The sequence below is a fragment of the Arvicanthis niloticus genome, chromosome 13, assembly GCF_011762505.2.
Source record: "Arvicanthis niloticus isolate mArvNil1 chromosome 13, mArvNil1.pat.X, whole genome shotgun sequence".
NCBI lineage: Eukaryota > Metazoa > Chordata > Mammalia > Rodentia > Muridae > Arvicanthis > Arvicanthis niloticus.
In genome coordinates, this window is record NC_047670.1 from 60,289,494 (window position 1) to 60,316,346 (window position 26,853).

At 51.5% G+C, this 26,853-nt stretch overlaps 3 protein-coding genes across 17 annotated transcripts in view; 1 reads left to right on the top strand and 2 right to left on the bottom strand.

The window, feature by feature from the left end:
* The window catches only part of Wnt7b (Wnt family member 7B), a 46,196-nt gene extending 44,541 nt beyond the window's left edge, over window positions 1-1,655 (bottom strand). Inside the window, exon 1 of one of the 2 annotated variants that reach the window (XM_034516570.2) lies at window positions 1,120-1,655. In XM_034516570.2, the coding sequence (XP_034372461.1) occupies window positions 1,120-1,190 (71 nt within the window). In that variant the 5' untranslated portion in view covers window positions 1,191-1,655. Of the gene's footprint in view, window positions 131-1,119 lie in introns of those variants that run through there. The other variant, XM_034516572.2, reaches the window with a different exon arrangement.
* On the top strand, window positions 112-24,819 carry LOC143434135 (uncharacterized). 10 transcript variants are annotated; one of them, XR_013103404.1, is made up of 7 exons: window positions 112-373; window positions 1,052-1,157; window positions 2,101-5,289; window positions 14,473-14,518; window positions 16,450-16,576; window positions 18,469-20,970; window positions 21,904-24,819. XR_013103404.1 is itself a non-coding variant. In XM_076911813.1 (6 exons), the coding sequence occupies exons 1-4, from the start codon at window positions 206-208 to the stop codon at window positions 16,454-16,456; spliced, it is 327 nt and encodes a 108-aa protein (XP_076767928.1). In that variant the 5' UTR covers window positions 148-205; the 3' UTR covers window positions 16,457-16,576; window positions 18,469-20,970; window positions 21,904-24,819. The 10 variants fall into 10 exon arrangements, 4 of the variants coding, with proteins under 4 accessions (XP_076767928.1, XP_076767929.1, XP_076767930.1 ...); XR_013103403.1 differs by lacking the exon at window positions 112-373 and adding an exon at window positions 482-606; XM_076911813.1 differs by lacking the exon at window positions 2,101-5,289 and having other exon boundaries at window positions 148-373.
* The window catches only part of LOC143434134 (uncharacterized), a 17,031-nt gene continuing 6,602 nt past the window's right edge, over window positions 16,425-26,853 (bottom strand). For 2 of the 5 annotated variants that reach the window (XR_013103402.1, XR_013103401.1), the window contains exons 3-6: window positions 24,076-24,148; window positions 23,617-23,698; window positions 21,920-22,017; window positions 16,425-16,570 (exon numbers count right to left, since the gene is read on the bottom strand). Coding sequence is in view for 3 of the 5 variants with exons in the window: in XM_076911810.1 (XP_076767925.1) it covers window positions 23,681-23,698; window positions 24,076-24,148 (91 nt within the window). In the remaining 2 variants the exon portion in view is untranslated. Of the gene's footprint in view, window positions 16,571-21,917; window positions 22,050-23,616; window positions 23,699-24,075; window positions 24,149-26,853 lie in introns of those variants that run through there. The other 3 variants (XM_076911810.1, XM_076911811.1, XM_076911812.1) reach the window with 3 other exon arrangements.

Here is a 26,853-nt window from a genome sequence, read left to right on the forward strand (position 1 = left end):
CTGTAAGATGGCGGAGGTGCAGAGGGCTGGGAAGGGTGCTGATCTTCAGCGACTGTTTCTGCCTCTCGCCTGGAAAGCCGGTCTCCCAGGTACCGGAACCCGCCCCTCCTACAGGTCTGGTCACTGGCCTTCCTAGGGCCAAGATGAGGCTGGCCTCAGAGCGCCAGGCGGCACATAGTAGGAGCGCCGGGCGAGGTGGGCACAGATGCCCGCAGGTGCTCGGGGTGGAGGTGGGGGTCTGGGCCGGGACAGGCGGCCAAGAGTGACTAACGCCCGCGAGGTGCACTGCGCTCCGTTCGGTCACACTGCCCCTCCACCCCCAATCCGGGGAGGCCGAGACAGATTCCGTCTAAAGGAGATCGCGGCTCAACAGGTAAGGACTCGGCTGGGTTCAGGAATGTGGAAATACGACTCGGAGCAGCTACGGCGGCGAGCAGCGAGCGCGGCCCGCCTGGAGCCCGCCCGCCCGGCCGCGCCAGGGGGAGCTCGGTGAGAGGGGGCCGGGCGTAGGGCCCCGGGCGGGCGGGGGCGCGGGCCCAGGACGGAGCCCGAGGCTGCTGCGCCAGCCCCACGGCCCATCCTGAGCCAGCCGGACGAGTTGTCAAGGTAATTTCAACATGTCCGGGTGATGGATAGAGACGAAGGGCCGCGGCGGGTGCAAGGCCTGCGCGCTCGCGGCGAGTGCGCGCCCCGATCTCCCCCGCCGGGGATGCCCCCCGCCCCCCGGCCCGGCGCGCCCTCCCGGCGGCTAGCGCTCGGCCCGGGCTCGGCGCCCAGCGCAGCCCGGGGGAGGAAGGCGCGTCCCACCCCCGGGGCCTGGAGCCCAAACAGGTGAAAGTACGCGCCCGGCACGCTCGCCGCTACCCGCGAGCCCCGCTGCGGCCGTCCGCGGGCCGTGCTGTCCCAGCTGCGTCCTGGCTCCGCGCCCCTCCGGAGGATCTCTGGCTCCGGGGGCTCGGATGAATCTCCGCGAGGCTGGGGCGAGGGCCGGAGATACCAGCCTGCCCGGCCACTTCAAGAAACGCCCTCCCCCACCAACTCCGGTCCCCAGGTCCGTTGGAGGAGGCTCTGGAGGCTGCCGGCTCCCCTTCTGCCGCCCCCGCCCACAGGAATACTCACCCGAGCTTCACGTAGAGGACGCCAAAGCAGAGAAACACGTAAAAGATCCACTTTCGAAAGTTTCTGTGCATGATCCAGGGAGGGGGGCTGCGCCATAGACAGCTGCGGCCGGAGGGGACGCGCGGGTGGGCAGGGGCCGGGCAGGGGCCAGGGGACTACGGTAGGACCACGCTCAGCCGGCGCTTCGGCTCGGGAGGCGGGCGACGCGCGGGCACCCGGCACGCGTTGCCACCATGGTGAGCCCAGGGCGCCGCAGCCGCCGCGTGCGCCCGGGGGAGTGACCCGAGCGGGGAACCGCGACCTCGGAGCCCAGCGGAGTGACCGTGGGGCTCTGCGAGCGTAGGTCGGGGCCAAGCGCAGCGGGCGGGCGCTGCCTCCACTGGGCTCAGCCGCCTGGGGCCGTGCGCGCCTCGCGGTGCGCCGGGGCGGCCAATGTGTCCGCACTTGTCCGCCTCCCCAGGTGACTCGCGGCCCCGGCAAGCGAGCCGCGAGCAGGCGAGCGCGCCCCAGGTAGGAGGATCCGCCTCCCGCCCGCCCTCCTCGCTCGCAGCGCGCTCTCTCTCGCGCGCTCCCTGGCTCTCCCCTCCCTTTTCTCCTCCCTCCCCCGTGACACACGAACGCATCTAACCCCGCGCCCCCCCTCCCCAGGCCAGCTCCCTTCCGATCGCCCTCCCAGGACTGCGTGGGAAGAGGGGAGGGAGGGGAGAGGGTGCGGCTCCAAAGAGACACCTGTGCTCCTCAGAGACAGTGAGGGTGGGGGTAGGGGCAGGGGCTAAGAAACTACTCGCTCAGGCCTGGAGGTCACTTGGTTTTCAGTTTCTAGTTGAGAGAGAGAGAGAGAGAGAGAGAGAGAGAGAGAGAGAGAGAGAGAGAGAGAGAGAGAGAGAGAGAGAGAGAGAGAGAGAGAGAGAGAGAGAGAGAGAGAGAGAGAGAGAGAGAGAGAGAGAGAGATATCACTAAGTGCAGGCATCTTTTCCCTAGACATTACCTACATGGGTGCTTCCATAGCCACAACCCCGGATCAGGCATTGTTACCTGCCCAACAAACTAAGGTGAAAAAATCGTCCAGCGCCCAGCACTGTAGAGCGCAAGCAGAGCGTGGGACTTAAGGCTGGTAGACACACCAGCTTGTCCACCATTAAGAGTGGCACCATGACAGAGACTCAGAAAGGCATCCTTGGAGAGTCCCAGTCTGAGGAGTCTGTCTCACTCTGCATGCGGGCGTCAGATCTGATTCTTGATGAACACCTAAAGTGGGAAGTTAGACAAGCCTAGGTGCCTGGCACATCCTGTGTGTGTCTGGCTTGATTCTATCCTGGACAAATGGGTGACAGGGACACCGCCTGCTACAGCTAGGTTTGTCCTAGCTCAGCGGACCAGCTAGTAACCAGACACATGGTGGGGGACCCAAGCTAGGTTTTCAAACGTCTTCATCCCTGGACAGCAGCATCAAATGGAGCCATTTTGACAAGGGAATGAACTCGGAGAGCGCTCATCTTTAAAGACTGGCCAATACCTGATTGCCTGGTGTGGAAATGGGGAGGGGTATGAAGGGGCGTTGTCCTCAGCCCGGAACCTCGAGCTCAAAAGCTACCGTCCCTGCCCCTAATCCCCTCTTAATCTCTCCAAATCCTCTGAACTTTTGCCACGACCCGACCCGGGAGAGAGAGAGCCGCTCCTTAACATCAGGTTCAGAAGCCGGCAGGTGCAGCTGTGCAGAACGTTTGGGTTGGAGGACTTTTAGAAAGGAGAATTTGAACATCACAAGAAGGGAAACTAAGGCACAGATGTCAAACGGTAGTAGCAGTCCTACACCAGTGCCCAATGAAACCAAGAACTCTGGACGTCGCACAATTTGGTAGACAGGGAGCTTGGGCCAGGTGACTGGGAGCGAGCAGAACAGCCTGAGAGCTTGGCAGGTGGATGCTGCCACCCCGTGGCGACAGGGAGCGATGCTTGCAGCCAGAGCTGAACTTTGAGATGTTTAGGGATTTCTCACCTTGTACTGGAGTCTGGGAGCCATTCCACCGTCCCTGCCAACAGCCCCTGTCTTGGGGTCTGTTAGTGAGACAAAAAGAGTTATGTGGCTGCAGCGGGGCTGGAATAGCAACAGCATCCATGTACCGTACCTCCCCCCGCCCCCCCCCCCCAAAACCAACTGGGATCTTAAGATTCCCACCCCATTTCCAGCCCTGTCAGAATGGGGGAAGACCTTTGAGATTCTCCAGGAGGGTTATTTCTGAGAGAAGTGAGCACTTCTATTGGTAGATGGGACCCGACCTGCTTCTATGCCTTAGTTTCCCTAAAACAGAATGCAGGGTTGTCGAGCGTACAGCCTAGGATCTGTAGCACAGCGTCGTGCTTCCCCCTACCGGCAGCGGGAGGGACGCGGCACCGCCCAGGCAAACTAGGAGATCCATAGTCACAGAGGGGTTTTTACCCACCATTTGACCTTGAAGCTTGAAGAAGATACGGTTAAAGCCTGGGTCCAAGGTCCCCACATCTATCTGTGGGACAAGGTGGGGACTTGCTTAATTGGGGGAGCTTCTCTCTGCAGGGCTGGGTTGGGATTGGTATGAAGAAGACAGAAGTCTCCAGAGCCAGGACAGCTTGAGGGCCTGGTTATCTGTGGGTTCAGCCAGGTTCAGCTATCCTTGCCCCTGTGTTTCCTCGTCATTGTCATCGTCATCATCATCATCATCATCCCTCCTATACTCCGTGGTGTTTTTCCTGTAATATCCACCCCAAAATGAGTGAACAGTAATGGGTGAATACATATGTATGCAATGGGTACGTGGGTAAATGATGCATGAGTATGTTGGTAACGAATGCATAGATGAACGACTTGATGGGGTGGATGAATGGGTACACGGATGCAGGGGTGGGTGGGTAGGAGTGATGGATGGGTACATTCATAGAGTGCGTCTGTAGATGGATGGTGTCTTATATGGGATTTCTATTGGGATAAACACCATAACCAAAAACAATTTGGTGAGGTTTTATTAATTCAACCATGAAAGGAAATTAGAGCAAGAATTCAAGGCAAGAACCTGGGAAGAGAAGTCCCAAAGGAATGCTGTTTACTGGCTTGCTCCTCGTGGTTTGCTTCAGGGGCTTTCTTATAGCACCCAGGACCACTATCCCAGGAGCATACACGTACTGCCCACAGTGAGTGGGTTCTCCTACATCAGTCACTGATCAAGAAAAGGCCCCATTATCTTGCCCACAGGCCAATATGATGGGGGTGTTTTCTCAATTAAGGTTCCCTCTTCCAAAGTGACTCTTAACTTGTGTCAACATAAAATAGCTCAGAACGGTTGATTCCTTCTCAGCTTGACACACAAAGACATCGCTGTTTGGTTAGGACTTTCCTTTATCATTTATCCCTAAGATAGGATGGCAACATTAATACCACAATATAAAACACTCCAGCTTTGTTTTTATTTGTTTATTTTTGAGACAGGGTCTCTGTGTATCCCTGGCTGGCCTTGAACTCGCCTTTGTGAGTTCTACCTGCCGCTGCATCCCGAGCACCAGGATTAAAGGAATGCATCACCATGCCTGGCAAACATTCCAATTTTTGAAAAGTCCTACAGTCCTTAAAAGTTCAAGCACAAGTTTACTCTTTTTAAAATATCCAGGGTCTCTTTAAAAGTTCAAAGTTTCCCTAAAATATCCAAAATATCTCTAAAATTTCAAAGTTTCTCTAAAATACCAAGGTCTCATAGCTGTGGGCTCCTATAAAACCAAATCCCAAACTAAATGCTTCCTTACTCCAAGAGGGAGGAATCAGGGCACGGTCACAATCAAAGCCAAGCCAAGCCAAAGTCCAGCGGTGTGAAGAGTTCAGTGCTTGACATCTGGGGCTTCTCTAGAGGCCAGCTGACCCATGGCACTTCTATGGCTCTGCCATCCACAGAATAGTTTGTCTCCTGAACTCAGACCAGCTCCACCCCGAATCTGTTGCTGTCCTTGGTGGTCTTCCCATGGTCCTGGCATCTCCTACATGCCAGGGTCTTCTCTGCAACTGGTTGTGCCTTTACGAATAGCATCTGCTGGATTCTCTTCAGGAACTCTGAGCCTACCACATGATGCCAAGCTTCAACTTCTCTCCACAACCCCTTCAGTCTTGGGGCTTTACTTCAACTTGAGGCATTCGTGGATAAGCAGGTAGGTGGGTAGGTGTGTGCCATCAGTGAGAGTATACATCAATGGATGTGTGCATGAGTGGATGTGTGCATGAGTGGATGTGTGCATCACTGGACATGTGCACCAGTGGGTGTGTGCATCAGTGGATGTATGCATCAATGGGTGTGTGCATCAGTGGGTGTATGCATCAGTGCATGTATGCATGAGTGGGTGTATGTATCAGTGGATGTGTGTATCAGTGGATGTGTGCATGAGTGAATGAATTTATGACCTCTCGTGATGCTAAGTCTCTTCATGCATTCAAAACCAGTACCACTTGGGAGACTCTTACACATTATCAAGTTCAGCTGCCAACACAAAGTACAGCTTTAGCGCCCCCCCCCCCCCCCCCCCCGGACCACAGCTTCTGTGTACTGACCCTAAGGTAACATTTCCCAGAAGATTCGTCCTCAGTGATGTAGACTCTTTTTGTTGTTGTTGTTGTTGTTTTTGTTTTTCGAGACTGGGTTTGTCTGTATAGCTCGGGCTGTCCTGGAACTCACTCTGTATACCAGGCTGGCCTCGAACTCAGAAATCCACCTACCTCTGCCTCCCAAGTGCTGGGATTAAAGGCCACCACTGCCCGGCTGATGCTAGACTCTTAATCACGACTGATTCTTCAGCTCCAACTGACCGGCATCAATTGTCTCAGCAAAGCAAAAGTTTCACTTTAGTGGTTCTTAATTCAAAATATCACAAAAAATGGCCTTGGTAGAGTCTTTGTTTCCCTCTGAAGCTTTACTACCCAGAATTCCATTGTCTGCTCCACTCTCAGTGTTACGCTCCAAGTTCCCACAAAAGCTGACTAAGCTCTGAGTACTCAATGGCTTTTCCAGCCCAAAGTTCCAAACACTTCCACAGTCCTTTCCAAAACAACATGGTCAGCAACGCCCCACTCCTGGTACCAATATCTGTCTCAGTTGGGGTTTCTATTGCTGTGATAAAACACAATAACCAAAGCAACTTTGGGAGCAAAGTTGCTTATAGTTACACATCACAGTTCATCATCAAAAGAAGTCAGGGCAGGAATTCAAGGCAGGAACCTGGATGCAGGAAATGATGTAGAAGAAGCATCAGAAGCCATGAAGAATGGTGCTTACTGACATGCTTCCTGCGACTTGTTCATCCTATCTTCTTATTAGTAACCAGGACCACCACGGGTGGCATAACCCACAGCAAGCTGGGTTCTTTGATGTTAGTCATCAGTTAAGAAAATGCTTCCAGAGGCCAATCTAGTGAGGGCATTTTCTTAATTGAAGCTCTTTCTAACTTGTGTCAAGTTGACATAAAACTAGTTAGCACAGATGGGCAGCAGATGGATGGCAAGTAGGCGAGTAGATGGATGCATGTTTGGATGCAGGCACAGGTGGACGAAATCGTACATGGATGGGTAGGTAGGTGAGGCACGGGTGTGGACATGTGAGGATGAATGAATGGGTAGGTATGTGGGTGAATGGGTACCTGAATGGATGGGTTGAGGAATAAATGGATGGATGCATGGATTTATTGATGGACAATGGGTATGTGGATGGATAGATACGTGGATAGATGGGTGGAAGGATGGATGGATGAGTAGGTGGTTAAATGAATGTAAGATAAATTTGTCGTGGAAGGATGTACCCACCATTCTCATGTAGACCAGCGTGGGTTATGGAGATGGAATCAACTCTAGGTGCTTTGCCTGGGGCATTCCCAGGTAGTTTGTTTCTTGGTTGTTTGTTTTTGTCCAGTTGGTCGGATTTTTGTTTTTGAGACAGGGCATCTGTACATAACCCTAGCTATCCTGAAACTCACTATGTAGACTGGGATGGCCTCTGCCTCTTGAGTACTGTGGTTAGAGGTGTGCACCACCATGAATGGCAGAAAAGTCTTTGAACACTGAAAGTTCCCTATTTCAGGAACTCATCAGTCCTGGCCAATCACCCTGTCCCCACCTGAGCTGCTGCTCCAGTCCGAGGGTCAGAGTCTAGTAAGAGAGAGAGTGGGGGAAGAAGGGGAAGAGACTCGAAGAATGGGGACAAACCAGAGTATATGATCAAGTCTCGTTTACTGTCTCCCATTTTTTCCCTTGCAAGAAAATCCTGGGTATTTATAAGCACAAGCAGGGGAACACAGCTGAAGACACTTTACCACGTGCACCATGCAGCTGGGGTCACTAAACAGCAAAACAGGATATGTGGGATAAACAAGATGTTTATCAGAGTGTGCTTCAGCTGTTGTAGGCTGTTGAAAAACAAGTCTCTATCAGGGTATATGGCTCGAGATGTTTGCAAAGTTCATAGCTGCTTTCTGCTAAAAGTCGGCTCCCAACATCACCCCAGATCTAAAATAAAAGGGAAGAAATCAGAACCCCCTCAAGCAAGTGATTTCACTGAGACACTGGCAAGAAGTGCTTGGGCATGCTCCCAGAGGGCTGGGCTGTGGGGGTGGAAGGCTATGAAAGCCAATACCAACTCACATTTACTTGACAGGCATTGTGTGCTGGGCTCCATGACTGCACAGCCCCTCTGGGTCCTCACAGGACTCCACAAAACAAGTTTTCCCTGACCCCTATACCCTGGAGTGGCTTCTGAATGCCTAGAGCAGTGGTTCTCAACCTTCCTAATGCTACAGCCCTTTAATACAGTTCCTCATGTTGTGGTGACCTCCAGTCATAAAATTGTTCTTATTGCTTCTTCATACACTGCAACTGCAATTTTGCTACTGTCACATTATTATAATGTAATTATATGTGTTTTTCAAGGGTCTTAAGCGACCCCTGTGAAAATGTCATTTGACCCCCAAAGGATTCCAGACTCACAGGTTGACCTAGGTAGTCCAGTCTAGGTCAGGTACAGACCTGAGATATGGAGGAGCAGGTGGATGCATACAGTAAATGGATAAAGTAAAAGCCCACCTCCATCTCTCCTGTTGTCTTCGTCCCTTGTGCCACTTTGACACTCCAAGCAAATTTCTTTCCCAGGACCTTTGTACATGCTGTTCGCCCAGCAATGTTCTTCCTCTGGTTGTACCTGGCCTTAGCTAAATATTCCACATCAGAGAACCCCCAACACACACACACCTTTTCCCCCATAATTTACCCATTGGCATTCTTTTTATTGCTACTTACTCCTAAAGAAAGATGTCATGTCTTATCTGTCTGGCTTCCGTTAGCATATAAGCTTTACAGGAACCATTGCAAGGCCTACCCTGGAGGCACTGAGTAAGTGTTCTATTAAGTAATTATTTGAACGAATTAAGGGGTAAATAAATGACTTTGCAGGAAGCAGCAGGCCTGTGTGACCTGCAGTGTTCCCGGTTGGAAAGAGAGGGACCTGACCCAACTGCCCTGAACCTAGAGGCTAAGCACCCCCATCTCCAGCATCGGTCGCAGCTGGTTGTTTCTTCTCCCCTCTTTCCCTGCTTCTGTGTGGCATCCCATGAGTGACACGCAAGTGATGCGGTCACTGGCATTTCCTTAGATCCAGCAGCTCCAGCCCTGAGTGCCCTGAGCTTGCACTGATACTGGATGAGCAGCTGGGGACCTCAAAACTCAGGAAGACGAAGGGACAGAAGCAAAGACTGATGGACAGGGCCAAGCTCACATCGCTGGGGCAGTATGCTGGTTTGTTTGATGCCAAGAATATAACATAGGCCGAGTCATTTTGGAAGAGGGAAGCTCAACTGAGAAATTTTTCTCTGCCTGATTGGCCTGCGGGCAAGGCTGAGATGCATCTTCTCAATTCAAGATGGATGTGGGGAGGCCCGGCTCGCTGTAGGCAGTGCCACCCCTGGGCAGGTGGTCCTAGATGGTATAAGAAACAGGCTGCAGAAGCCACGGGAAGCAAATAATGTTTCTCTGCGATCTCTGCTTCAGTTTCTGCCTTGAGTCCCTGCCCTGTCTTTCCTCAGGGATGGACACGATCAGGATGTGTAGGCTAAATAAATCCTTCTTCCCTAAGTTGCTTTTGGTCATGGAGCCCATAAACTAAGACAGGGAAGTATGGCTGTCAAACAGAGCTAGACTCATGTCTATGCTATACTCAACCTCTTCATGGGGCAGAAGCAGAGAGGATGCCCCTGCAGCCACTGCTTGGAAACCCCAGTCCAGGGAGGGAAGGGGCACTAAAAATGGCCACAGGTCAGTAGTAAGGTGTCAGGGGAAACTAGGTGATTTCAAGAGGGACTGAGGCAGGTGGGAACAGGAGGAAGAAAAGGGGAGATGTGGTGGGTTCTTCAAGATGCCCTGCCCTTGTTACAACAGTGCCCAAGACTATGGTAATCTATGAGACAGGTGCACTTAAAGTCACAATTTTTTTTGACTCCATCAGAGCTTACCCTCACAGGCTGGATCCAATTTCCTGAGCTTTCTAAAAGCTGAGTTTGCAGCAGCTGTAGCTGGAGAGGCTGTGGGAATGAAGGACAGGAGAGTTTGGCCTCTGGAGTAGCAGCAGCAGCAGCCCTGAGGAGGACTGGCCTTTTGGGGAGAAGGCTCCTGGCCGCTAGGGATTGAAAGCTGTTATAGAAAATGGAAGCCTCGCGCCCCCCCCCCCCAAGCAATGGACAGAGTTCTGTGCCTGCAACCAGGATTGGCCCAGCGGTCAGACCTGTAGACCTCCAGGTGGCCCTCGCCCACCCCATATAAGCCCCAAGCCATGCCAGGCTGAACTCCTGATGGGGCGGTGGTTAGAAGCCACACACTTCATGGTAAACATAAAACCAATGTTGCAGGGTTTGGATACTCAGAGAAGGAAACAGAAATTCAAACCCCTGGCATGGACAGAGTAAGAGATGACTCAGAGAAAATGCAGGGCGTCACACATGGCCTGCATGCCAGGATGGGGAGCAGGGGCTTTGTGTTCTGCAACAAGGTAGCTACTGAAGATTTCTGGGAAGAGAGAAGAGGATCAGAGGTAGTCCCTGGATGAGGTGCCTCTTGCCTGCCTGACCAGCCAGGTCTGAGATCACCCAGAGGCATATTTCTTAGCAGTGGGGGAAGGGGCCCAAATGCATTCTGGGAGGTTCTGGAAACAAAATCTGATTAGGAAGGAAGGAACCTGGACCATCAATGACTGGTGGTTTTAAGTCATTTTCTAGCTCCTGGCAGCTTACACAGCTGTCCTGACACCCCCCCCCCCGCCGTGAGTGTGTCTGTGTTCCCTGCTTCAGCCCCTATCAAGCAAAGGGCAAGGCCTTGAGGGAGAAAAGGGGATTGAGGTTCTTCCCAGAGAAGATGTGGGGGGAGTCATCACTGGGATAGGCAGGCCAAGGTACTGGTTCTTTGGGGATGATGAGTCTCCCATTGGCAAGACAGGCCAAGAACAAGAGAGGGAGTCTGCCGGCTAGGACCATAATCTCCAGGAGCCTGCACTGTGTGGAAATGGCCACTAGGATGTGTGTGCACAGACCTGCTGCCCCTTTAAAACATGATCTGTGTTCTTAACAGAAGCCCCTTCTCAGGCCCAGAGGGCAGGCCACTGTCTAGCTAGACCCTGATCCTGACCCTGGTCCAGCTTGTCCTGCCATGAAAGTAGAGGCAGCGGCTTAGGACACATGTCTTCCTGGGGGACAGAATTGGACCAATAAAAGCCAGTGTTCTAAGCTATAAAGTATAGTGTTTTCATGGTGGGAGACCCAGGTCAACTGTGTGTGCCCAGTACACAGACTGGTAATGAGGCCTATGCTAAGTTTAGTCAGAGCCAAGCTTTCAGTTTCAGGAGGCACAGACATCCAAGAAAGCAAGTGACCCTAATCTTGTACCTCTGACATCCCACTGATACCAACTCAGTTTAGGCTACACCTAAACTGAGTAGCTGCAAGGGAGTCTGGGAGCCTAGGTTCAGTTGCTGGCTAGGACCAGCTAAGTGACCCAAGGAGGAAGGAACAACGGATTCTGGAAGACATCTGGCAGCTTGTCATCTTGCTTAGATGCAGTCCCCACCGTGACCCTGCGGACTCCCTTCTGGGCCCTTTCTCTTGCTTCTACCGGTTTCTCTTATCTCCTGGCCCAGAGTCGCTAGTCCCAGCTCCCGTGTGTAGTGTAGGAACTCTGCGGCCCTGTCAATCACCTGGCAGTCATGGTTTCCTCTGGTTCAGGCAAACCGTACACCATTCCCCAAGATGACCCATCTCTGGCTCTCTCAAAGTTCTCTCGTTCTCCAGTGTTCTTCATTGTGCCACCTGTGAGTAGCTCCCAGCTCACCACAGAAGAGTTTAAACAGTGAGCATGCTGTTTTCTTTTTCATAAGAGAAATTCAGTTATAGATTAAACACCAGATCTGGTAAAAGGGCCATACATATCACCAAGGACTTGGTTGCCATCCTGAACATGGAGCGAATCACCTCAGAGTGATTAAAAATGACCACAGGAGAGTTGTGCCATCACATTCTGCCTTCAAAGATGTTGGATGAAGGGCCAAAGAAGGTGTGTGGTTAGTCTTGGTTAGACTGGATATGGAATTAACTAAGAGACATGCCATAGGGTAAGTGAAGTGGTGAAGACGCCAGTAGACTTCATGACATACTCAGCACCAGAACCACCCCATTTGATGTTATCGGGATCTCGCTCCTGGAAGATGGTGATGGGCTTCCCGTTGATGACAAGCTTCCCATTCTCAGCTTTGACTGTGCCGTTGAATTTGCCATGGGCGGAGTCATACTGGAACATGTAGACCATGTAGTTGAGGTCAATGAAGGGGTCGTTGGTGGCTATAATCTCCATTTTGCTAGATGCAGAGCAGAAGGCAGCCCTGGTAACCAGGCGCCCAATACGGCCAAATCTGTTCACACAGACCTTCACCATTTTGTCTATGGGACGAGAAAATTGTGTGCACATGAAGATGCGGCTGTCTCTGGAACCGGGAGGAGCAGAGAGACCTTGAACTTTTGATCCTCTTGCTTCTGCCTTTTGTGCCACCGCACAGTTTATGCTGTACTGGGAATCGAACCCAGAGCTTTGTGTGTGTTAGGGAGCATGGCGCCAACTGAGATGCATTCCCACACTTGAAAAGTCAGATGCTCTTATTCTTTGACTTGGACATCAAGAGCCACAGCACCAGGCTGACCAGAGGTGGCCCTCGAGCCTGGGAACCTACATTCTCACACCATGGCAACCACACAGGACTCATGAACAACAGACCCCTTGTCTTAAAGCAGTAGCTGTCAATCTTCCAAATGCTGCAGGCCTTTAATACAGTTCTTCATGCTGTGGTGACCACCCCCCCACCATAAAATTATTTTTGTCGCTACTTTATAACTGTAATTTTGCTACTGTTATGAATCATAATGTAAATATCTAATATTCAGGATTTCTGTGAAAGGCTCACCCTCCCCCAAGGGGTTGGGACCCACAGGTTGAGAATCACCGCCTTAAAGCATAGGGGGACCTGGATTCACTCTGGTTCCCAATATGCTCAGCCCATGGCTGGGGCGGGGCTTCTATCACAGCTATGCTAGCTGCCTTACCTGCTCCTTCCCCACTGTGCACACAGGAAGTGGACACTTAGCTTTCAGCTCCTCAGCCTCTGCAGAAGGCTCTTCCTTTCTACCTGAGGATGGTCCTAAGCTGTTAAGAGTAGCATGCAGGTCTCAGGATGGACTCCATCCTATACTGCCCTGGGAAGTGCCTTCTCGCTCAGCACACTCCAAGTGATGGTTTACACCGTGAGCTAGATTTGAACCCAGTGCATACCCTGTGGGAAACTACTCTTCTCTACAGCACCTCATCCGCAGGGGCGCGGAAGTCCACGCTGCTGTGCGGCTAAGTACAGAAATAGAGGCTCCTGGGCCCAGAGAGCAGAAGGTACCCTCAAGGACAGGACTGCCCATGGGGATGGTAGAGAGAGCGCCTACCTAGCCTGCATGAGGCTCTCAGTTCAATCCCTGCTACTGCTACATGTGTGCACACAAGAAAAGTGAAGTGTGACATTCAAGAGCTTACATGGCAGCTGAGTGGCACTTAGTGGACTCTGCATTAATCCAGTAAAGCTTCACTCCTACAAGTGTGAACAGCTGGTGGTGCTGCTTGACCACTGAGTTATCAATGCAAATATTTTAAGGTATGGGAGGGCTTCGGTGTCTATGTGTCTGTGGCGTGTGTGTGCTCTGTGTGTATGTGGTATGTGTGTGATGTGCTGTGTGTGTGATGTGTGTGTTTGGTGTGTGTGTAGTATGTGTGTGGTTGTGTGATATCTGTGTGTGGTGTGGTGTGTGTGTCGTGTGGTGTGTGATATTTGTGTGTGTGTGTGTGTGGTATTTGTGTGTTGTGGTGTGGTGTGTGTAGTATATGTGATGTGTGTAGTGTGTGTTTGGTGTATGTGGTGTGGTGTGTGTATGGATTGTGTAGTGTGTAGTGTATGTGGTAGGTATGGTATATATGTATGTATGTATGGTGTGTGGTATATGGGGTGTGTGTGTTATGTATGGTGTATTCCCTGCATGTATATCTGTGTATAATGTACCTGTAGTGCCCAGGAAGGCCAGAAGAGGGCATTAATCTCTAGGGATTGGAGTTACAGACAATTGTGAGAAGCCATATGGAAGTTTAGAATTGAACCCATGTCCTCTGGAAGAGCAGCCAGTGTTCTTAACTACAAAATGATCTCTATAGCCCAAGTGATAAATCTATTGACCAGATTCGTCTGACAGAAGCAGCTATCTTTAAGCACGTTCCTGATGGATGCTTTATAATCAGGAGAAATGGCTGCAGACTCCCTGAAGCTCACACTGCCCACTGTGCCCCGGGCTCCTGGAGGAGGCTAGGCTCTCAGAGGTGCCACTCTCCTCTTCAGGGGAGAGTATGAACAAGTTTCTGGCTTTTCAACAGAGAGTTCTTACTCACATAGGCCAGGGGATTGGTCCCCAGCCAGCAAGGGCCACACGAGGAGGGAGGGGACGATGAGTTTGTCCTATGGGACAGGCTGGCTGTGGCCAGAGAATCAGAAGCCATTGTCCTTTGGAAATGCCGTGGAAACTGACAAGAGCTGGGCACTGTGAGCCCTCAGGAGATGCACATGGCTAGGGACAGGGTCCTCACTTCCCAGCGCTGAGCTCCAGAGAGTGAGCCAGGCAGTTGGTGCGGGAGAAGTCTTGCGGTGAGGAATAAAGGTGAGCTTGGCCCATACATATCGAGAATTTGGGCTTCTTAAAAAACCCAGTTATGTGATTATGTTTCTGTTTTAATTCCAGGTGTGGGATATGGTCTGCTGCAGATTGTCCAAGGACGAGGCCAGAGGTGCGCACTATGATAAGGCCAGGCCATGTGAAACTGTTGCTTTGAACTTATAATGAACTTACAGAATGAAGTGCTGCTTTTAACTTACTATCAATGTTCTTCTGTAACTCTTGTGTAACATTTTATCTATGAGGTAACTTTATAAAGGACCTTTGTCTAAGAAGGTATAAGAAGGCCAGAGAGGAGGAATAAAGTATGGCATTTGTGGCTCTGCTCTATAACCAAATATATATCTGTCTATCTGTATGTACACTTAAGAGTTAAAAGAGTTCAGGGTTTCTCACTGGGCATTCTTTCAGCCCCAGATAGTTAAGTTTCATCCCGACAGTAGTTCTGACCCTGTAAATCGCCCGTCACTGTCAGGGGGCCCCTGTCTGCTATCAGTATGACCTCTATCACCAAGTCATACCCTCTTTGGCTGCCTGCCTTGGCTAAGCCTCTGATGTCAAGTCTGGCCTTTGACACTGATTGGTGTGACAAAATACCTGATATAAACAACTTAAAAGAGAAAGAAATACTGTTTGCTCACAGATTCAGAGGGTTTAGTCCCAGTTTGCCTCCAGGCACTTGGGCAGAACGTTCTGGAAATGCAGGCATGTGACAGAGGAGATAATCATGAAGGGTCTCTTGGCTCTTCTGTTCTTAGTCACTGTTCTATTACTGTTCAGAGACACCATGGCCAAGGCGACTCTTATCAGAGAAAGCATTCAATTGGGAGCTTGCTTATAGTTTCAGAGGTTCAGTTCATTGGTGGGAAGCATGGTGCATGCAGGCAAGTGCTGGGACAGTAGCCAAGAGCTATGTCCTGACCTACAGGCAGAGAGTGAGCATGTCTAGGCCTCGCATGGGCTTTTGAATCCTCAAAGCCCACCCCCAGTGACACGATTCCTTACACAAGGCCACATGTGCCAACCCTTATAATCCTTTCAAGTAGTTCTACTCCCTGGTGATTAAGCATTCAAATGTACGAGCCTGTGGGGGACCTCCTTATCCAAACCACACAGGCTTGCAGTTTAAGAATGGCTACAGCCCATCATGGCAGGGAAGGCATGAGAACAGGAACATGAGGTGGCTGGCTGCATTCAGTCTAGATCTCTAGGCCATGGAATGGTGTCACCCACATGCAGGGTGGGTCTCCTACTCAGTAAAACCTCTCTGTAAATGCCTTTATGAACATATCCACAGGTTTGTTTCCTAAGTGGTTCTAAATACTGTCAAGTGTCAAGGTGGTGGAGGTGATGGAGGTGATGATGGTGATGGAGGTGATGATGGTGATGGAGGTGCAGATGGTGATGGAGGTGATGGATGTGACAGCAATGTCTTAGGGTTACTAAGTACTGCTGTGATAAAACACCATGACTAAAATTTGGGGAGGAAAAGTTTTATTTCACTCACAGTTCATCATCAGAAGCAGTGAGGGCAGGAACTCAAGCAGGTCAGTGTTGGGAGCCGACTTTAGCAGAAAGCGGCTAGATCAACTTTGCAGCCATCTGGAACCATATACCCTGACGAAAGATTTGGTTTTCAATAGCCTACAACAGCTGAAGCACACTCTGATATCCCACATATTTTGTGTTGCTGTTTACTGGCCCCAGCTGCAAGGTACACGTGGTAGTCACGCCTGCAAGGCATTGCAGTTCACGTGCTGTCCACGTGCTATCTACGCCATACATGCCTGTAAGGCACACGTGCTATCCACGCCTGCAAGGCATTGCGGTGCACGTGCTGTCCACGCTATAGACGCCTGTAAGGCTTACGTCATATCAACACCTGCAAGGCACGTGGTATCCACGCGCCTACAAGGCACGTGGCAAAAGCCTATAAATAGCTCAGAATTCCCTTCAATAAACGAGACTTGATCAGAATCTCTGTCTTGTCTCCATTCTTCGCGTCTCTTCCCCTTTATCCCCACTCTCTCTCTCTCTCGCTAGACCCTGACCCTCGGACTGGAACGGGCAGTACGGGCTGCAACAGTTTGGCGTCCAACATCAGGCTCCAGTAAGCGCAACAGTTTGGTGCCCAAGTGTGGGGGATTCGCGACAGGTCAGGAACCTAGAGGTAAGAGATGGCACAGAGACCACAGAAGGGTGCTACTTACTAGTTCATTCCCCATAGCTTGCTTTCTTATAGAACCCAGGACCAGCCCATAGATTGCCTTCCCCCATCCCATTAAGTATAAAACTGCCCTATAGGCTTGCCTGCAACCCTTTACAGAGACATTTTCTCAACCGAGGTTCCCTCCTCTCTGGTGACGCTAGCTTGTATCAAGTTGACATAAAACTATCCAGCTCAGGCAATGATGATGATGATGGTGGTGGTGGTGATGATGGTGATGGCGGTGATAAGGAAGATGTTGTTGGCAGTCGCAGTGCTTTTGAGAATGAGATGGATGGCAGCGTCTTCTGCGGAGTCCAGTTTGCAAGCTATCCTTACCGTATCCTAGTCCCTGGGAAAGGTCCACAGCTTGAACCCATCGTCCATGGAAGTCATGGGGAGAGTTGGTGATCTCAGGCAGCTCCAGCTCCTGGACAGTCAGTCCCTACCCTTGACCTTCAGGAATCTGCCCAGCTCTGATTCCCTCTCTACGGCCTGACAACTCCCAGTATCTCCACCAGAGGGCGCTCTGCAGCAGGGAATGGGCACAGAGTGTCCTAGCCATGGAGCTGGACCACACTCCTGATATAGAGGGAAAGGGGCAGATTCTGGACTCTCAGGGGCCTGGCCGCTAGGCCAAAGGTTGTGTGGCCATCCAGGCCTTTGCCTCTGTGGCATGGTGCTTATCTGAAGGCTCTAGGGACGACTCACGGGAACCAGATTGGAGCTGGCCTGTAAAGACTCAAGCAGGGATGTGATATTGGAAACAGGGCTGAGTCACCATGAATAGTGGTATGGTGCATATTTGAATCTATAGCTAGTCCTGGGGACTGAGGGGTCTACACACTATGGCCACCAAGAAACTGTGTAGAATGGCCACCCATGCACTTGTCTCTGGATACTTGGTTCACCCAGACCCTTTTGGATGCTGTGAGCCTGGGTACTCACAGGACTCAGGTCTGGAAGTGGGTTTGCTGGTGGCATAGCGGTGCTGTGTTGGCCTTTCTGAGGGGCTTTACCTGAGTGGCTGTCTCATAGCCTTTCAGCCTCCTGTGAGGATCACCCTCCCCACTCTCCCCACTAGCCTCTTCTCTTTCTATGGTGCTTTATTACTATTGGGCCACCACTGTTTTTATTATAAAATCCATGTGTGTAGAAGTGGTCTGTCAGTCACTGTGCTCCACCCCTCTGTAAGGCTGGGCAAGTGGGCTGCATTCTTTCCTTGAGAATTCATAGTCAGGGTTTGAGGGAAGACCCTGCAGCCAGCCTCACACTTTAAGAAGCCGGGGGTGGGGGGGCGTGAGGGTGGGGAGGCAGAGATGGGCCCCACTGGTCAGGGCAGGCCTGGCAGGGAGGAGCCAACACACTCAGGAAACAACAACTCAGGACAGCAAGCTGTCAGCCCTCTGTGAGGACCTACTAAGTGCACAGATTTTATGCTTAGACCTAGGTGGGCATTGTCTGTCCTTCCGGTATTTCTGAAGGACGAGGAGACAAACAGGCAAGCACTGCCGGGATGTGGTATGTGGATGTGGACTCAGGAGATGCCGGTGCTAGGAAGGTGGGCAGGGACAGGAGAGGGGAGGGGCCAGTAGAAGGGACACACAGCATTTGAACAGAAATGCCTGGACTGAGGGACTCTGTCAGAGAGGACAGGAGGGTGGGCGGAGAAGAGCGTGAACCACTGGAGTAGACCTGAAGGGCGCAGTCTCAACAGAGAGGACATGGCCGTGCAAGGGCACCATGGTAAAGAAGACTTGGACAGTCTGAGGCCAAGGCTACCAAAAGAAAAGAAAGACTGAGCCAAGATTCTCTGACCCCCCTACTCTCTTTCACCCCACCCCCACCCCGGGCAGCATTCCAGGGTCCCGATGGGTTCAAGGCTGGAAGAATCAGTTTGAGTCACCCGAGAGGCTCCTCCTCCTGGAATCTGAAGTTCTAAATCACGGTGCCTGGGCAGTGGGTTCACTCGGGGACACAGTGGCTCCTCTTCTGTGCTCTGTCTTCCTGTGAGGCTGGGGGGGGTGGGGAATGGATGGTCCTGGCCCCGGGCCACCCGCCAGCACATTGTCTGCTAGTCTGGCCGGAAGCAGCTGCTGCACAGGGCGGGTGGGGCCCCCGGGGGGGGGGCATGGCCTGGGAGTCTGCAGGGCTGCAGAGGCAGCCTGAGCCTTGAGTGCTCCCTAGCTGGTCAACCACGCATGGGGGTCTGGGATGTGGAAGCTGGATATGGGGGGAGGGACGCTGGTTGCTGTCCCCATCTGTCCTTCCATCTACACACTTGCCCCGTCTCCCGGAGACCATCCGGTCACCCAGCGTGACAGTAACCAATCAGGATTTTGTTCACTTCTCAGCCTGGACACAGTAGAGAAGACCAAGGGAGCAGCCAAGCCCTGATCCAAGGAGAAATGACCCCAGTCCTGGCCAGCTCCTCATCAGAGAAGAACCTGTCCAACCACTGGTCCCGTGGGAATTTGGACCCTATACCCCCAGGCAAGGATGGCGGTTGCAGATGTCCAGCCTGGGAACTCATAAGTCTCCTTATCCCATGGCTCCTGCCCTGAACCAGGTCCTTTCTGCCCACCACCTCTCATCCTTCCCTCCCTCCTCACCCCACTCACCAAAGCTTCAGAGAACACTTTCTGTGTAGACAACTATAAAGAAAAACGGGGTGTCTCAGCTGGAAGAAACCGGCTACTTTTAGTCTGTCCACAACTGACTATGACTTGCTCACGAGGTAAAGTATCATCCTTAGCACCCACACGTGTGTTTGGCTTGGCATCCACCTGTTCTGGCAGGTATGCTCCAGGATTGCAATCTGGCCACCATGTCTGTTAAGGGGCCAGGATGCTCTGGGTCACACACATGGTCACAGCTTCTGTGTAGTTACAGCTGTCGTTCAGCCCTGCCCCTACTGGATCCCACAGAACACTCACATACTACAGTCTTCAGGCATGAAGTCCTGGCCAGCCCTGCCTGACCTTCAGAATGGTGCTGTTCTTTCCTGAGCTGCATCTCAGCAGTCTAGACCCTGACTCCCTATGTAGCTATTATTTGGGGTCTGGGTTTATTCTGGCTAGGGACCTTGTTTCTAGAATCTTCTGTTAATTTCCCTTCAAATGTTGTTTGTCCCTCACTTTTCAAAGTACCATTTAGGATTAAAAGCTGACCTGAGTTGACTGTGGCAGCACGTGCCAAGAATCCTAACACTCGGGATCTCAAAGCAGGAAGTTCCGGCCTGAGCTACAGAGTCAGGCGCTACCTCAGAACTACACCTTTTAAAAGACCTGGGGAGTGTGCCCTGGGTTCCTTGGGGGAAAAAGGGCAACCAGATTCTCTGCTTTGCCTCTCCAAACATCTGGGACTCTATAGCAAGCATGTGTAGGGTACCAGCCCTGGGTAGGGAGGCCCATCCCCCACACCAGGTGGACACACCCACCTGACAAAGAAGCCATTGGTTCCCTGAATGGTTCCCCTGTGTAAGCACTGTGGGTACCAGTGAGTCTGGCAGGTTCTTCCTTGTAACCCTCCATTCCCTTCATCATCCCCTGTAGGCCTAGCTGTGTCCCCCACCCGCAAGCTGGCACTGGGCACTGGGCACTGCCGCTTTATTACCTGTCTGCTATAGTCTTTCCGGGACTAGGAAACCTTCCTCCTACCCTCTGGCCCCCTACTCCATCAATTCTGTTTCATAGACCCAGGTGCCAGGGGTCTTCCCAACTCTAGGCCTTCAGAAATCAAGAAGGCTATTGACCTACCCACCAGTTGTACTCTGATGCCTTCCCCTGGACCTAGCCTGGAGGGCCTCTCCTCGGCTGAAAGTCTCCACCTGCCCCCGGAACAGAGGGCCATTGCCCCATGAGAGGGTGTCACTGAATAAGAGAGTGTACATGTGGTCCAGGCTGCTAAAAAAAAGATGACATAGCCATCAACAAATAGGCTAAGAACAGCACTGTGGTGTGCCTCTGTAATCTCCACTCTAGGGAGATGGAAGCTGGTGACCCTGAGTTCAAGGTCATCCCCCAACTATGTAGCAAGCCTGAGGTCAGCCTGAACTGACATTCAGGACAGTGCCTAGGGATAAGGCCTTGAACAGGAGCAGGACCTTCAAGCTAAGAAAGGGCTTAGGTGAAGGAGTTAGGGAGAGCTGACAAGGTTGTTTCTGTCCTGAGGGGTTCCTGGATCATTGCAGCCACCTGTTGAGACTCCAGCCTCCTCGGCCCCTCCCTCACCACGCACTTCACTCCAGGAGCGCCCAGGGTCAGATCTGCTCACAGTATGGTGGTTCTGCTGCCAGGACTGAGTTCTCTGCCTCCAGAACGCAGCCAGTCACTATTGGGCTACCCAGCTCCTCTATTGTAAGTTAATCCAGTGCGTCTCTTTCTACAAAAGGTTTTATTAGCATACGTTAATTATAGTAATGAGTTTCATTTTGTTTGATATCTCATACATGTATATACTATATGTTGATGATTCTTACCTCCTGGTGTTTCTCTCTCTCTCTCTCTCTCTCTCTCTCTCTCTCTCTCTCTTTCTCTGTCTGATAAAAACCAGTGAGTTTTGTTGACAGGAGCAAAAACAGTTCTCCAATGGCTATGCCACTTGTGCTGACTAGATTTATATCAACTTGATACTACCTGTAGCCATCTGAGAAGAGGAAGCCTTGAATGAGAAAATGCCTCCATATGACTGGGCTGTGGGCATTTTCATAATTAGTGGTCAATGGCGGAGGGTCCAGCCCTTGTGGGTGGTACCATCCCTAGGTTGGTAGTCCTGGGTTCTATAAGAAAGCAGGCCAAGCAAGCCATGGGCAGAAAGCCAGTAAGTAGCAGCCCTCCATGGCCTCTGCATCAGCCCACCCACCCACCCACTCACCTACCCACCTATCTAATCTATCTATCTAGCTATCTATCTATCTATCTATCTATCTATCTATCTATCTACCTATGTTTTCTGTTCCTCTAGAACACTGGTTCTCATCCTGTGGGGCATGACCCCCTGGGTTTGCATATCAGACATTTACATTATGATTCATAACAGTAGTGAGACTACAGTTATGAAGTAGCAACATAAGTAATTTTATGGTTGGGGGTCACCACAGCCTGAGGAACTCTGTATTAAAAGGTCGCAGCATTAGGAAAGTTGAGGACCACTGCTCTACAGAATCTTTGCATGATGAACTACAGCTTGGGCTGATAGAACTGACCTGGGATACGCCAGGTATAACCCCAAATCAGGCGTGCCAGGCCCTCAGCCCATGCCTGTCACAAGGCCTCCCTCCATCCCCACAGCCACCTGGGCACCTACTTGAGAGCGGAGACTTTCACTGCTGCACTTCCAGCTGACAAATGAAGTGATGGAGTTGCAGCAGACGCTGGAAGGGAATGGCCATGCTTCTTCTGAGCCTACAACAGGAATGTGGAGCCCTGGAACATATCTTTGTCACCGTTATAACCTCAGCCAGATGTCTCCTTAGTCCCCTGCCTGGGCACCACACCTCTGTCTCCCCAACCCCCTGCCACAGACAGCTCAACCCCCAGTCTTGCTGTGGTCCAGGCAGCTGCCACATGTGGCCCTGAAAGCCTCACTCAATATGGCTGTCCCTGCCCACACAGTGACCCAAATGTTGCTGGCAGAGTCCATGGCTCAGGCCTCTCCCACTGGTGATAAATGACCCCTCTCTACCCTCCCCTTCCCCCTGATGCTCTAGTTCCTCTTATCTTTATCAAAGAATAGCTTCCGTGCAGGCCGGGAAACAGGACCCTGGCAGCATTAAAGCCAAGGGCACTGGGCTCAGCCCGGAGCATGGCACATGAGAACTAGTCTACACTGTATTCACTCGAGCTCCGAGTCACAACAACCACACCTCTCTCAGTTACAGCCCAAATACCTGGCACTTGTCTGTGAGGTCTGGGGCTGTTCTAGATACTGTGCCTGCCGTGTAAGAGGGAACCCCTAAACAGACTTTTACTACAGCCATGTTATGTGCATGTTGGAAGGACTACGGGCAAGTCTATATATACCGGTCCAGATGCATGTGTCTGTGTGTGCATGGGCATGGAGAGACCAGCTGTCAACTTTAGGTGTGGTTCCTCAGGAGCCATCCACTTTTTTTTTTTTTTTTTTTGCAAGGGTTCTCACTAGCCTGGAGCTTTCCAAGTAAGCAAGGTTGGCTGGCCCGCAAGCTCCAAGGACCCTTCTGCCTCCACCTCTTCATCACTGGGATTACAGGTTCAGGCCACTATGTCTGGCTTTTTATATACGTTCTAGTATGTGCCAAACATTTTACTGGCCTCCAACAGCCACACTGTTAATGCTTATGACCCCTTTGGGTCGCAGAGGAAATACCCAGCCTCTGGTCCTCCTGGCTGGAAACCTCAGCTGCAGGTGGCCTGGTAGGCAAGGCTGGAGTCTGGGGACATTCTTACTCAGGATTGGCAAGTGATAGGCACTTTACACATGAGCTGGGAACAGCCAAAAGATCCCACAGGCCGGTCCTGTGCCCACGTGACACCTCTGTGGCACCAGGGAGCTGCCATAACCCCTATCTGGGGGGAGGGGCTTAGACACCACCCTTGATGGTATATGGCCAGTGTCAGAAGAGTCAGAAAGATGAAGACTGAATGGGGGTGGGTGGAGCCCCCCCCCCCCCCCCCCCCCGGTGTGGCTTCAGTGTGTGGTTTCCTGTGGCCTCCTTGAAGATAACTTTGATGTTCTCCCTGGGGAGGCCTAGTCTAGTGGCCAGACTGGCTTCTTTAGGAACCTGGCAACTGCCTTTCTGGGATTTTCAGATCCCCTTTTCACCCACCAGGCAGCTCCTGAAGGTTGACCTCGGCAGTTCCCAGACCGCTTATGCAGACTTTTGCTTGGTCCTAGCCAGTGGGGTGGGGAGGTAGCTTAAGGTTCTTTCTCTATTAGAGGCTGCTGCACTTGGCCAATGCCTGTCTCTCAGTCAGGACCTCAGCCTCCCAGTCCCTCCACCAAGGTCCCCAGTATAGTCTCACCTGCAGCCGTGCACTGGCTTGCCCATGATGACTTCTGGAGAAAACTCTATCTGCTCAGGAGTAGTCACTGTCTGAGCATGCTCTGTGAGGAAGACAGGAGTGCATGTGTTAACTCCAGAGAGACCAGGTCCTGGTTAGCTTCAGCGCCAACCCAACAGCTGAATAAACAGTGCCGGCCTTGTTTCCTGGCACCCTGCAGTCTGGCTGCCTCACTAGACTGGAGGCCATTCAAGGCCAAGGGTTGCCATGACCCTCTGTGAAGATGACAGTCCCCTCCCCCTCAACTTCTTAGTTCTGCTCCTAGATCCACAACCAGAGTCTCTACCAGGGACACAGCTGAGGGCCAGCTGCTCACATGGCCCATTGAGATCCAGTTCCAACATTGTTGTCTTGAGACCTTCTCCCTTAAGACTCCTGGTGTTCCACACACACCTGCCCCAGGTCCCAGTACCGTCTCACCTGTAACTTGCCCATGATGACCTCCCTGTCTCTCAGTATTTCCAGTTGTAGAATGAACTGATGACATCCATTCCTGTCCCAAGAGCAAACAGGGCAGTTGCCATCAGCGAGGGACCAGGCTGATGGAACCCCAGAGGTTACATGAAAACCTGGCTACTCCCATGCCCAGGAACAGACCATTTATATTTAAGAACACTCGGGCTGGAGAGATGGCTCAGCAGTTAAGAGTATTTCCTGCTCTTCTAGAGGAGCCGGGGTCAGCTCCCCACACCCAAATGGTGGCTCACAGCTGCCTGTAACTCCAGCTCCAAAAGAATCACACCCTCTTCTGGCCTCCCTGGGCAGCAGGCATGTGGTGCACAGACATACATGCAGGCAAAATACTCATATACACTAAAAAAAAAAAAAAAAAAAAAAAGACAACACTCAAAATTTCTATTAAATAGTTACAAAATATTAAATGGAAGCCTGAACATGGTGGTGCACACCTTTAATCCCGGCACCTGATTGGAGAGATGGTTCACTGGTTAAAAGTACTTGTTGCTCCAGGTTTGGCTCCTAGAGCCACACAATGGCTCACAACTTCTGTAACCCCAATCCTAGGGGAAGAATCTGATGCTCTCTTCTGACATCCGCAGGCACCAGACATGCATTTGGTGCACATACATGCACGCAGGCAAAACACTCATGCTCATAAAATAAAGTTGAAAAATAAGAAAAATAAAAAAGAATATTCCTGACCAAGTGTGGAGGCCAATCGTGTTATTTCGGTGCTGGGCAGGCCAAGGCAGAGAATTTTGAGTTCAAGGCCAACTTGGGCTGCATAGTGAGACCTTGTGCCGGTTAGTTTCTGCAACTTTGACACAAGCTAGACTCGTCTGTAAAGAAGGAATCTCGGTTGAGGAAGTGCCTCCATTGGATTGGAGGTATTTTCTTGCTTACCGATTGACAGCCCAGCTCACTATGGGTGGTGCTAGCCCTAGGCAAGTGGTCCTGGTCTGTATGAGAAAGCCTGCTGAGCAAGCCATGGGAGCAAGCCAGCAAGCAGTACCCCAAAGTCCTTCTTTAAGGGGTCCTGGTTATTATGTTAGAATTATGAGATTTTTAATTTTTTATGTTCATTGGTATGCTTGTATGTCTGTGTGAGGGTGTCAGAAGCCTTGGAACTAGAGTTACAGACAGGCGTGAACTGCCATGTGGGTGCTGGGAATTGAACCTAGGTTCCTCTAGAATAGCCAGTGCTCTTAACCACTGAGCCATCTTTCCAGCCCTAGAATTATGAAGTTTTTGTTGTTGTTGCTGCTGTTTTTGTTTGTTTGCTTGCTTGCTTGTTTTTTCAAGACAGAGGGTTTTTTTTTGTGCAACCCTGGCTGTCCTAGAACTCGCTCTGTAGCCCAGAATGAGCTCCACCTGCCTCTGCCTCCCAAATGCTGGGAATAAATGTGCCTGCCACCACCACCCTGCCACCACCACCCTGCTACCACCACCCTGCTGAACTATAAGATTTAATTTACCCCCCCAGACAATAACTTCTGGGCTTTCAGAATTTTGAACCTCAGGTCTCCTGACACCTATGTAGCTCCTGTTCTGTTGGGTGCCCTGAGCTGGATTAGAGGATACAGGCCAGGGAATGGTAATAGATACTCCACAGGCTGCCCAGAACCCAAACATCGATCTGTACCAGGCCCACAGGCCACAGCTCACAGAGAGATAGTCCCCATCAGCCACCAGCCCTCAGGTTACTCACCACATTTCCCTGATCCAGCCCAAATGAAGGCCCTGGCGTGCTCCAATGGAGAGTTTCCCATCTATCTCCTATCCTTATTGGCAATACAATGAAGGTCTAGGAACCTTGTCCCCAAAGGTCCTGGCATGAGTCACTTCCTATACCAGGCTTCCCAGGAGGGCTGACATGTCCATCCCTCAGCCCAGTCAACTCCCAAGAGCTTGGGCCGTATCTTGTTCACCTTGAATCCCTCTCCTCAGCACCAGTGTAATAACGTCAGCACCAACGACAATATCTCCTAGGATTGCTAGACTGTCCCCTGCCCCTTCCCTGTATGTGTTAGTCCATTGCCTTGTGGGAAGGAAGGACTGTGGTGATGAAGTATTGAGAGATTGGGATTGCTATTCATTGATGCACAGCTGAGGGGGACAGAGGCCTGGAAAGGAGTTGGGCAATCGCCGCCGTCACTGTGCACCTTGCCCTGGTTCACACTGGGTAACCTACCAGGCCACTGGGCCTTCTGCTAGTCATACCATGCTGTCTTTCTACACCAGAGCATCTGCTTGGGGTCACGGCTTCCTCTATAGACCCAAATCATGACATTCTCTCTCTCTCTCTCTCTCTCTCTCTCTCTCTCTCTCTCTCTCTCTCTTTTGTTTTCGAGACAGGGTTTCTCTGTGTAGCCCTGGCTGTCCTGGAACTCACTCTGTAGACCAGGCTGGCCTCGAACTCAGAAATCCGCCTGCCTCTGCCTCCCAAGTGCTGGGACTAAAGGCGTGCGCCACCACCGCCCGGCAAATCATGACATTCTCAATCCCCAAGTATCTCTTCTTTAGAAGGTTGAGAAGAGGGGACATCAGGCATGGGAGGTGACATAGATATTTACTCCCACTTGGCCCTCAGACACCAGTATCAGGCTACCAGTCCTCAGGACCTAAACACGGAAAGTTCTGGGTCTTTACCCTTGTCCTCTCTTCCTATCAGTTGAGGCTCTGTCTCATTAGTCAGGGTAGCATGATATGGCCCTTTCTCCTCGACTCCAGGGTGGGAGG

What these genes read in the sequence shown, in the direction of transcription:
- LOC143434135 (XM_076911813.1), top strand. Translation starts at nt 206, where the DNA reads ATGCCCGCAGGTGCTCGGGGTGGAGGTGGGGGTCTGGGCCGGGACAGG. An exon ending in AGGAGATCGCGGCTCAACAG is followed by an intron (nt 374 to 1,051) that starts GTAAGGACTCGG and finishes TCCGGTCCCCAG; the next exon opens with GTCCGTTGGAGGAGGCTCTG. An exon ending in ACGCCAAAGCAGAGAAACAC is followed by an intron (nt 1,158 to 14,472) that starts GTAAAAGATCCA and finishes TTTTAATTCCAG; the next exon opens with GTGTGGGATATGGTCTGCTG.